Raw genomic sequence first — 12064 nt, forward strand, 5'->3', positions numbered from 1 at the left:
TTCGTTTCAGGTTTCCTTTTCACATTCTGGAGATACTTTATTTACCAACTGAAGAGCAACACTGGCACAGTAGCTGCTACGTTTGCGCTGGGTGTTGTAAAAGCTCCATAAAGTTCCTTTTGACAAAGTGCAAGTTTGATCTTGTCTGATCTTGGAAGCTAAGCAAGGTCAGGCCTGGGTAAAACTTGGATGGGATACTGCCTCAGAATACCAGGTGCTGTGGACTTATACCATAGTCTTTCGAGACTGAAGGTTGCCAAACAAGTTAAGTAGCACTGGCAGGAAGGCCTGCGTCTCCCGCTGGCAATATATCCAGCCCAGCAGTTGCTGGGGCAGGTAAGTGCAGAACCAGGTAGCGGAAGGGCAGGGGAGGGTGAAACAGGGAGGGGGTGCTTCTGGGAGGGGGAGGTCAGGGACAGCAAAGGAGGTCTCCGACATATCCTGTCCCAAGCCTGAAAGACCTACACAGGGCTACTCGGTTCTGCACCAGCAATTTAGCTGGCGCAGATCATCCTTGAGCAGCTTGGGGCTCTATATAGGTAAGGGAACAAATGTTCCCTTACCCTAAGGGTACCTCCGGCACGCACAATTTCAGAGCTGGATACAGCATGGGCCCTGTGGAACTACTACACCAGCGCTGAATAGGATTGAGCTGCCCATTTCAACTTGTGCACAAAATATTGTCACTCCATCTATGCTACCAATGTCTTGCAAAAAATAGGCTATGATTCTGCTAAAACCAATGTCCACGGGAGACACAGTTAAGCATAAGTTGAACTTCTCCGTTGATATTAATGAAATCTTAAAAAAAACAAAAACCTCACAATAACTTTGACTGATTTGCATCCACAAAAAACATTTAAACCTGGTCTTTGACACATATATGCTCACACACATACACACCCCTACCTTAAGCACGGTGCCATTTCTCCAGATAAACGGGGTAAAGGATCTCCAAGCGCAGTTTTTATGGTCATGCAAACTGACTCAGAGAGAGACCTCAAATGATATCCACCCTGGTTTGAAACAAATGTATATATTTGCGTGGATAAAAAAAAAAAAACAGAAGGCCACAAACTATTTCTTTTATTTTAAAAAACGTAAACCCTGCCTTTCTAAATAAAATCGAAGCAGCTAACAAGGAAAAAAAATTTAAACATTTTAAGTACACCTACTAAATAAAAAAAGAATATTGAAGTATCCCAGTGCTGGGTGTTATGTAGTAGACAAGCAATATTCACAAGGCGTCCAACACCTGGTGGTCTCAAGGTACAGGAAGCAGGCATGCTGTTGAAGCTCATCAAGTCTAGAGCTGGCCGGTGACTGCTTGGGAGCCACATGTATTGCCATTTTGAGCTCCATGATGGAAGGAGAAGAGATACAGACATCCCCCAGTATCCACGTATCAGTATTCCCTGTGCCCACTTCACTCGCTACCTTTATCTTCATTACGGTCACCCAAAATGTCTCTTGCTTTAAGCAAACAGCCTCTGGCAATTACTGTATATTTGTATTGGCAACCTTCAGTCTCGAAAGACTGTATCGCGCTCTGAAAGGTGGTTCTGGCACAGCGTCTAGTGTGGCTGAAAAGGCCAATCCGGGAGTGACAATCCCTTCCACACCGGGAGCAAGTGCAGTCTGTCCCTGGCCTGTCTCCCTGGCTATGGGCCTTCCTTCTTTGCCTCTTTGCCTCAGACTGTTGGCAAAGTGTCTCTTCAAACTGGGAAAGGCCATGCTGCACAGCCTGCCTCCAAGCGGGCCGCTCAGAGGCCAGGGTTTCCCACCTGTTGAGGTCCACTCCTAAGGCCTTCAGATCCCTCTTGCAGATGTCCTTGTATCTCAGCTGTGGTCTACCTGTAGGGCGCTTTCCTTGCATGAGTTCTCCATAGAGGAGATCCTTTGGGATCCGGCCATCATCCATTCTCACGACATGACCAAGCCAACGCAGGCGTCTCTGTTTCAGCAGTGAATACATGCTAGGGATTCCAGCACGTTCCAAGACTGTGTTACTGTATGCCTCTTGCTTTATGTTACTGTATGCCTACTGTATGCCTCTGTAATTACTGTATGCCTCTTGCTTTAACAACAAGCAAGCAGGCAAGCTAGAAGAGAGACTAACGGTGCAATCCTATCTTGCGCTGTAACAGGCAAGTCAGGAGGCTTGCGTTGTATCCAGTGCAAGATAGGGCTGCAAAGTGGCTCGGCCGAAGGTAAGGGGAAACTCTTCCCCCTTACCTCCGGGTAAGCCACTGCAGCCCCAATGGACTTGCGCCACCTCCTGTAGTGGCACAAGGAGAGCAGAGTAGCTTTAAGCTGTTTTGAGCTGATTGGGTATGGGTGTTAGAATCCAACATAACAGCCCCCCTCTGCCACCCTCCCCCCACCCCGGAACACCTCCCTCCCGCCTCCTCCCCACCCTCTACAGAGCCTTGCATAGGCTAAGCTCGACCAACACAAGGCTCGCTCCCTCCATCGGCGTGGAGGCTGAATTCAGCCGGCCCAGTTGACTCTCGAGGAGTGCAAACGTGCCTTACGGCACATTAGCAACCCTCCTGGACTGGCACAAGGGACTTGCGCCAGGCTAAGGGCGAATCAACATTGTGCCCTAAGTGTGCAACACTAACCAACTTTTCAGCATGAGGTAAGGAAACAAAGATTCCCTTACCTTGAGGAGGCCTCCATGACTGCCACCCCAAATGCATGATGCGACACATGCCCCATTGGCACAGCTATGTCAGTGCTGGAAAGTTGGAAAGTTGGTTAGGATTTGGGCCTAAGAGCAAACATTAACTTCCTGCTTCCTGCTAATGTTCACTCTCTGTTCTGCTGGCAGTTTCTGTTAGTGCCCAATGGAACATACTGAAAGCGAAGCATATGTAGAATATCGTGAGATGTAAAGTTTACCTCTAGAACCAGACACAGCTTTCCTTTAGCTAACTGCATAAGGAAATGAGTGAGATGGGCAAAGCATTCTGGAGTAGCACTCATCCGACCCTAGAAATGGAAAACAAAAAATGAAAATGTCATCAAATCAAGTAGCAGGACCCATAGAACTTGCCTCTGTTCTTATTTGTAAAGATATTTTAAACACTAAAATCAGGGGAAAGGATACAGAGGGAAAAATACCAGACTGCTTACCTCTGGGTCACCAATTCCAGAGTCATAGCCGGCAGATACCAACACAAGTTCTGGATCAAACTGTGATTGAAAAATCAAAACTGAAACATTAAGCAAGCTGAGCTATGGTGTATTCTTATCATCCAGTGAGCCAACTGGCAGCAATTCAGTGGAACTGGACTATGTTCGTGATAAAACACTGCTGCTTCAATAACAACGATTGCATAATCCAGAGCATTACAAAGTGCAAATGTTCATGCTCACCTCGTTTTTGGAAAGCCAGAATGATGCAATACAGTGGACCTATGGTATCCATGGGGGATCTGTTCCAGGACCCCCCACGGATACTGAATTCCACAGATAATGAAATTCACAGGAGGGGGGACACATGGTGCCATAATTACTTACCTGGGGACTGCAGCTGGCCCTCCAACGGTCATGAGTGGACTCCAAGCCTCCTCAGAAGCCCTCTGGATACAACTGGAAAGCGCTCCCAGTTCACACCGGGAAACCAGAAGCGCCTTCCAGTCACATCCAGGAGGCCTTCTGAGGTGCGAGGAGGCCACATGCAGCCTCCCTGTGCCACAGAACACATCTGGAAGTTACCAATCTGAACTGGAAGAGGCTTCCGGTTGCATCTGGGAGGTCCTCCGAGTCCCTCCAGCTGCAAGCAGTCCAATCCTATCCCCTAGCACTTCACAGCATGCAGTGATGCTGATGGAATGCATATGACATGTTGTGGTGAGAGGACTGACCAGAGGGCCTAGGAGAGGTAGGCAGAAATATTTTAAATGTACCGTATTTTTCGCCCCATAAGACGCACCTGACCATAAGACACACCTATTTTTTAGAGGAGGAAAACAGGAAAAAAAATATTCTGAACCAAATAGTGTAATAAAATATTTAATAAACTATAATAGAACAACATTTGAACCATGTAAAGTGAACAGCAGTCAACAGTGGCATTAAGAACCATTATCACTGTCATTAACAAATGGAGAGACTTAAAGGTTTGAGTACTCTAGTTTTCTGGAAACCCCAAGAACTCATCATCGCTAGAGTCAGAATTTATGAAACTCATTTGCTCACAATCACTGACATCACTTTCTTCGCTGTCTTCATATAAGATACCGTCTTCACTTCCATCTAAGGCATTGCTAATGCCACATTTTTTGAATGTGAGCATAAACTGGCATGAAGATCCCTCCCTTTATTAGGGTGAATGGGATCATAAACTGGCATGAAGATCCCTCCCTTTATTAGGGTGAATGGGATCATAAACTGGCATGAAGATCCCTCCCTTTATTAGGGTGAATGGGATCATAAACTGGCATGAAGATCCCCCCCCCTTTATTAGGGTGAATGGGATCATAAACTGGCATGAAGATCCCCCCTTCATTAAGGTCCCCAACGTGCACTCTTTTTTGCAGTATTCGCTCCATAAGATGCACACACTTTCCCCCCACTTTTTTGGGGGGGGGAAGTGCGTCTTATGGAGCGAAAAATACGGTACTTCTTCCTAGGTCACTTGACCTTGACACCAGCTCTTTCACTGGCATCAGTCTGAGCAGAGTCAGCAGGCAGGTTCTCCTTCAAACTGCCCACAATCCGCCCCCGCTGTCACCTTACCTGCTCTGCTGCGGCCCAGAAGGGCTGTTCACAAGCACATGGAGCCTCCAGTTGTTTGTACTAGTGGCTCTAAAGTGCTTTTTGCTCCACTGTTTCTGGACTTATTGCAGTGGATCATGAGAATCGCTGCAGTTAGGCCCATGATTGGAGCTAGCTGTTATAATCACTACTTTAAAAAAAAATCCAGAACTAAGAAGTTACCTCAAAGGCCACTGGAAGCAACACATGGAGAAATACGGCTAAATAATCTGAATTGCCCATTCCAACCTGCATAAAAACAGATATATAAATATGAAGAATCACTTCGGAAAATGATCCAAGAATTCTTACAATTCCATTACAACGTTAGGGCAAATGGCAAACCTGAAATAGAAAGAAAGAGCTATGGCTTTCATCAGCGGTAAGATCAGATCCTAAAAGCCCAGGAAAAGCCTTGAGCACATGCATAATGACAGACTTGCAAACTTAAAAAATGGAAATGTGCCATTCAGTTGCTAGGAGATAGCTGTTTGTTTCCACAACATAATCTTCCTGGATATCACTTTTTTCTCAGGGCACAATTCAACAGCATGCAAGGAAGAAGCCACCTGCGATCTCCACAAAGTCAGTCACCGTATGTTATCATGGAGATGCAGCTGAGATGCTGCACCCAATGCCTGACTGCTAAAGCGCAGTGGATTTGAATTGTTTGCACTCCTGAGTGACATTCACCTGGTTCCAAGGTACATTTATATTGAATCCTCTTCCTTTTCCCTGACCGACTGCATCGTAATTCGATTCTTTGAGCAAAGGCCAGAATTGCTGGTGCTCATACCGATGCCAGGAAAAATAGAGAACACTGAAGGCAAGAACAAAAACAAGATAGATGTTGTTAAAGCTCACTTCTCCCATGCGTTACTGCCATCTACGCAACTCCAGAAAGAAGCTGAAAGTCTACACCATCTCTTACATGTTCTGTGGGCCCTCTGTATCTGTGGGGGATTGGTTCTATGACCTCTTGCAGATACCAAAATGAAATCTGTGGGGGGCCAGGATTGCACAGAAGGACACATCTGTGTTGGGCCCTCCAGAGACTGCGCTGGGTCCTCCAGACTCTTCAGAAGACCTCCCAGTCTTTTCCAAAAGTGCAACCCAATCTCTCTTGGACATGACCAGAAGCCATTTCCAGTTCACATCCATAACTTCCTGTTGTGTCCAGGAAGGGTTTTGAGGCAGGGGAAAGCCCATGACCCACTCCGCAGGCCTTCCCCGGCCTCCAAACACCTCTCAGGCATAACCACAAGTGGCTTCCAATCATGTCCACGAGGCCCTCTGAGCCACAGGCTTGGCATCCGTGGATGATCAAATCCAAGTATAAGGAGGACCCCTTGTACCAAGCTTGTAAAAAAAAAAAAAATTTGTGTGTTGTTCATCATCACCGACAATGGGGTTGCAGATTCATGGGAAAAGCACAGGATTTGCATACAGAAGTCCCAGTTTAATCCCTAGGACTTGGAACAATCCTGTCAAATACCCTGAAGAGCCACTTAGCAGTCAGTATAGACCAGTGTTTCTCAAGCTGTGGGTCGGGACCCACTAGGTGGGTCATGAGCCAATTTCAGGTGGGTCCCCATTTGTTTCAATATTTTATTTTTAATAGATTAGACTTGATGCTACCATGGTCAGTGACTGCATTTGGGGAAATGTTACAGACCTATACTTTTAACAAGCTACTATGTATATCCTTTTAACAATGATAGTCAATGGGACTTACTCCTGGGTAAGTGTGGGTAGGATTGCAGCCTAGGATCATTAAATTTTTTTCCTGCTTGATGATGTCACCTCCGGTCATGACATCACTTCCGGTGGGTCCTGATAGATTCTCATTCTAAAAAGTGGGTCCTGGTACTAAATGTGAGAGAATCACTGGTATAGACGATACTGAGCTAGGTGGGTCAGTTATCTGATTTAATAATTGGCAGCCTTCTATTTCTTTTGCCATCTGTTTTGGAACTGGGCAAGTTATTATCTCTCAGCCTTGGTTCTTCAAGACTATCCAGCATGAACGGTTATACCTCAGTTAATGCCAGGGCATTGATTCCTGGAAAACAGAGTGCTATCTGAAACAGCTCTATAGAAAATGTGATTGGAGGAAATGAGAGTAGAATGGTTCCATGCTAACCAAAATGCACTGCTGCCATTGGTTATAACAGCTTTCAATCAACTTGGAATGAAGAGCTCTAGAGCGCCAAATCAGCACTAAAGGAGTCAGCATTATGGGAAGTATTACTGTAAATAGCTGAATTACTGTCGGAACCCAGGAATCTGAAAGTCTAACATTTTATCTTTTGGGCTGAAGGAGTTTTTACTATAAACCCTATGCTTCCCAGAAGAATTGTAACATAAACCAGAAGTGTGAACGGTCACAGCCACGGGTGACATTTTTCAACAACAAATGCCAAGTACAGAACAGAAAAAATATGATTTGAGACGAAACAAAATGATAAATAAAACATGATGCTAATATTGAACATACTTCAATCTCCAGAATTCAATGATTTGGGCATTTTCACTTAAGGATATCCTGATTAAAAAGTGTTGAATGCCTCAGGTTCTAACATTTTCCATTAAAGATACTTGATATCCTATCTGGAAAAAATATAAGAGTTCTGAAAATGTGGAGACTGGAGGAACCTTATACACAAAAGACAAGCAAGTTACAACCTTGGATCCTCTTCAAATAGATACTGGATTCCTTGTCCATGATGCACGTCCCAGTCAACAATGAGAATCCTGTATGAAGCAACAATGACTGCATTCAGAAGAACAACTAAATTACTTCAAGGCAAAAAAGAATATAAATAGGGAGAACTTGACCAACCTCTGCAGACCATATTTTCTCTTGGCAAACTCTGCCGCAATCGCAACATTATTGAATATGCAGAATCCGTTGGCCGCATTTCTCTGGCTGTGGTGTCCTGGAGGCCTGCAACCAAACACCATGTGGTTATTTAACCATTCATTACACCAGCGGTTCTTAAACCTTGTATCTCTGTCCTGGCAGGGAAACTGCACCGCTCCAAACAGTGGTTAGATGCTCAGCATGGCAGGAAGAGCTCCAGCACGTGAAAACCGTGTGCTGGGAAAAGCCCTCCCATCTACCCTGGCCCTCTTACCGCTCTTTGTGGAGACATTTTGGGCCTCCAAACCCGGAAGTAACTGGTGATGATGTCATCATGAATCACTTCCAGGAGCAGAACACTGTGAACGCAGTGTGCAGTGGAGACATGGGTCTCAACAGTTTGGGAAATACTGCATTATACCAAAAAATACCAAAGAGTTCTTTTCAGCTCTTCCACGTTATTACCTTACTAGAGCCATCCCATTACGTGCCTTTCCGGACATCACGGTGTCCACCAGTTCCAACGTCGCGCCCACAGCAAGCTTGGCGCAGCAGTACGTGGTCTGAAAAACAGTACCTGCCGTGATTCAAGTTCACAAGAAGGAGCGCCTGAGAGTTTTATTGCAACCAATTTACATTCCTTCCCATCAATCCAGCATGTAACCTTTCCGATTATGTACCATCTTTCCTTCCTGACCTTTCCTCTCCCAGAAGAGCTAGCATAGCAGTTCAGACAGTTGACAGAGATATACAATGCACAGTATAGAGAGAGATCATTTTCATGCCTTTTTACCGGATGAAAGTAAACAGCATCGTAATTCACGGAGATCTTTCGGAGTTCTCCTTCATTCATTTTCTCAGTGCTCTTCACAATTTCTAAGTAATCAGAACTGCAGAGGGGGAAAAATATGTTTCAGATATTTAAGAGCTTCCTGGAACACTGTCAGGTTTTAATAAAGAGCATATATGTTTCCGTGACCATTCATAGACAAGAGACTAGGTCACTATGAGACACAGGAAGCTGGATTAGATGAGCCTTTGGACTGATCCAGTGGGGCTTTTCTTATGTTCTTAGGAGTGATGGCAAACCAGTATTCTAAGCAGGTACTTCTATTTTTCCCTAACCCAGTGCTATCTATCTGCCTGCAAATGGGTCTACAAAACAATAATCTATTATAGTATTTTTCAACCAGTGGTAAACTTGCCACCAGTGATACATGAGGTGCTGTCAGTGATATGGAAACTCGTAGGTGTCAAAAACGCATTATGGTACCAGGAAGCTGGCAAGGCTTCTGGCTCTCCGAGATCTCATGAGGCTGGCCCTGGTGTAATCTCAGGCGGTCTCACAAAACCTTGGGGCCGACAAGATGGCTACACCCAAGAGAACGAGACCGGCAGCCTCATAAGCAGAAGCCGGGAGGAGCAGGCGATGGCATCAACTGGCCATTGTTGGGCCAGAGAGAGAAACCGTGAGGAAACTGGGCTTCAAGCTCTTCTCCCACCACAGCCACTGGAGGCACCAGCACCTCCCCCCCTTAGGGGTCTTGAATTTTAGGTATTGGTGGTACTTAAGATAATTAGAACTTTAGAAGTGGTACATCAGGAGGAAAAGGTTGAAAATCACTGATCTCGTACAAGCCAAATGAGACCAAAACCCACAAACTGAAATTGAACCCCAAACTGGACACAGATCTCTTAACCATGGTTAGGAAAACAAGGGGCATTAGGACTGCATTGATCCTATGAAAGAACCTCCATAGTGCTTAGGCTATGGTTGTTTACCCATTTGGAAGAGAAGCATAGCCCAGAGACAGAGTATCTGTAGAAGATCCCTGGTTAAATCCCTGGCATCTCCAGAAACATTGGAAAGCTACTGCTTTGTTCTGTGGTCTGATTCGACTATGAAGCGCTCTCTGCATTTTGATCTAGGCTTCATTCACTTCTCAGAAGGGGAAGGGCAGGGCTTTCATTTCCCATCCATGCCCAGCTGGTCTCAAGTCAGGTGCTCTCATTATAAGAACAAACCACATGGGGAACGTTTAAGAAAAATATCAAGGACTTGAAAACCTTTTCTATCATTTGTCTAACACAGCGAGGGATGGGAATATGTGACAGCAGAAGACAGACCTGTGAACCAACATGATCTCCTCTTCAGTTCCTTCTCTAGTAGGAACAGATATGCATCTTTCAACCAGATTGTAGCATTTAAGGCGCTCATAACAAGAAGAAAGTCTCTTGGGAACTTCAATAGCACAGATTGGGCTAAAGGGGAAAAAAAAGTATCAAGGACAGTCTTATTACCACTGAGAGCACACTCACTCACAAACAAAACACACATTTTATTAGAAGACAAACTAGGAGAAATATAATTTAAAATACAGTAGACACTCCTTATATGTGGGCTTGGCATCTGTGGGTGCTCCTAAGCATTTGCCACACTGCCCCCCTGCTGCCCTAAATGATCAGGATCCCAACCTGGTAAAGCTCTTAGGCCCAGCTTTGACACAAGATCACATGGATTCCACAGCATGGAGCACCATCCACCAGACAAGGCTGGCAAGGCAGCTATGATCCCTCCTGGACAGAGACAGCCTCATTTTGTGACACTTCATTGTTGCTGGAATCCTTATTGGCCTTTCAGCTTGGTTAAACTGCACCCTGGAAATATTTATTTTGAAGGATGACTTCGCCATTTTTCAAACAAAAAAAAATTAAATCAATAGAGGATCACATAGGACAGAGCTATAGGAGATCCCTGCTTGGGACACTGGAGAGTTGCTTCCAGTCATGGATTGCACAGCAGAAAACAGAATCCCACTTGTACAGTACAGGTCTGACCTCCTAATCCATGGATTCAGGACCTATCACAGATCCTGAACCTACAGTGGAAGGCCAGACCTGAGCTCCAGGACACAACCAGAGGTGTTCTCTGGTTGCATCCAGGAGCCTTTCTGAGCTCCAGATGTGACTGAAATGAGGTTCTGATTGTGTCTTGAGGCCCTCTTGGACCGCAACCCACAGATTTAATTATCCATGGGTTGCAGTATCCATGGGTGTCTAGGAACGGATCCCCCATGGATACCAAGATCCAACCTGTAATTCTCTTTAGTTCTCATAGTTTCAGTAGCTATGTAAAATGCAAATTAAATAAATTATGGTCGTACTCATCCCAAAGTAGTCGATGACTTGTCATTTCATCATCGTAAATCAATGCTGTTCCAGAAGCCATGGCTCTTAATAAAACAAAGACATTATCACGTTTCAGGCGGAAACAGAACTAAAACCAAAGTGACAAGAGATGCAAGAACAGTTATAATGGGGGCTGGATAAATTGCTTCCAGGGGCCACATCTGACCACAGGTCAGGTGTGAAACATGACACCCCTGTCCTAGAATAAATAAGGGGAACGTGCAACAATTTTCCCACAAAAGCCACTGGAATAATCCAGGCATATTGAATCTCAACACCTTTTAGCACTTGCTTACCAATTAGAAGAAATCCACAGGGCTCAGACCAGAAACTGTTTTCAGTGACACTGCCAAACGTCCTAGAATCACAATAAAAAGGATGTGCCAATAATTCCACTTCCCTACCACACAAAACTACAGCATATCTCTGCCCTGTTAAGACAAGGTTTCTCCCAAAGTACAAGGGTCGCAAGACAGCTCTGAGCTTCAGTACGTCTCTAGTTAAGCACTGGCGAGAATCTAGACCAGGCAGAAAACCCTGTCCCTTCTGTTCACTGAATGTGCAGGATACGAGTCCTGAGAATGCACAAAAAGGACAGGGTGACCAGAAGTCATAACCACAAAAGAGGACAAGACCTCCCTTTATATAGGACATCTAAGAAAAATGTAGGACATGACAAAACAAAAGCTAAAAACACTCATATATTGATTTCATGTGGTTAATTTAAACACTATTTTGCTCATTACTAAATTTAAAACTATATTACATATAATTTATTACATATAATGTATTAACTACATGAAGGCTATGGAATGCCTGCAAGGTCCACTCACAGGGAAAAAGAGGACATTTGGTCACTCTGGAAGAAGATCATAAAAGAGTGTTTCTGAGCATGTGATGAGTGCCCTTTTCTCTTCCTTCCAGTCACAACAACAACCTGTTCCCAAGAGTTCCAGGTTAGGAATTAGGTTTCACATACCAGCCCAGCTTTAAAAGGTGCTTCTCTTTGTACTGCACAGATTATTTTGCAAACTGCATTTGAACGTGCATTTGAAGAGGATCATAAAAGAGTGTTTCTGAGCAAGTGTCAAGCGCTCTTTCCTCTCCTTTCCAGCTACAAGGACAATAGCCTGTTCCCAAGAAAGATCTCAGATTAGGAAGAAGTTTCACATACCAGCCCAGCTTGAAATGGCACTTCTCTTTGCACTGCACAGATTATTTAGCAAACTGCATTTGAAGAGGATCAGA

The 12064-nt window shown here is 44.7% G+C and overlaps 1 protein-coding gene across 2 annotated transcripts in view; it reads right to left on the bottom strand.

Moving 5' to 3' along the window:
- Positions 1-11834, bottom strand: part of HDAC10 (histone deacetylase 10) — a 28646-nt gene extending 16812 nt beyond the window's left edge. For both annotated transcript variants that reach the window (XR_010794743.1, XM_066633921.1), the window contains exons 1-13: positions 11796-11834; positions 11113-11174; positions 10792-10860; positions 9755-9889; positions 8421-8517; positions 8093-8190; positions 7607-7711; positions 7450-7518; positions 5458-5584; positions 4948-5013; positions 3139-3198; positions 2905-2994; positions 910-1016 (exon numbers count right to left, since the gene is read on the bottom strand). Coding sequence is in view for 1 of the 2 variants with exons in the window: in XM_066633921.1 (XP_066490018.1) it covers positions 910-1016; positions 2905-2994; positions 3139-3198; positions 4948-5013; positions 5458-5584; positions 7450-7518; positions 7607-7711; positions 8093-8190; positions 8421-8517; positions 9755-9889; positions 10792-10856 (1019 nt within the window). In the remaining variant the exon portion in view is untranslated. The remainder of the gene's footprint in view (positions 1-909; positions 1017-2904; positions 2995-3138; positions 3199-4947; positions 5014-5457; positions 5585-7449; positions 7519-7606; positions 7712-8092; positions 8191-8420; positions 8518-9754; positions 9890-10791; positions 10861-11112; positions 11175-11795) is intronic.
- Positions 11835-12064: the final 230 nt, after the last annotated feature.

This window comes from Tiliqua scincoides, chromosome 7 (genome assembly GCF_035046505.1).
Source record: "Tiliqua scincoides isolate rTilSci1 chromosome 7, rTilSci1.hap2, whole genome shotgun sequence".
NCBI lineage: Eukaryota > Metazoa > Chordata > Lepidosauria > Squamata > Scincidae > Tiliqua > Tiliqua scincoides.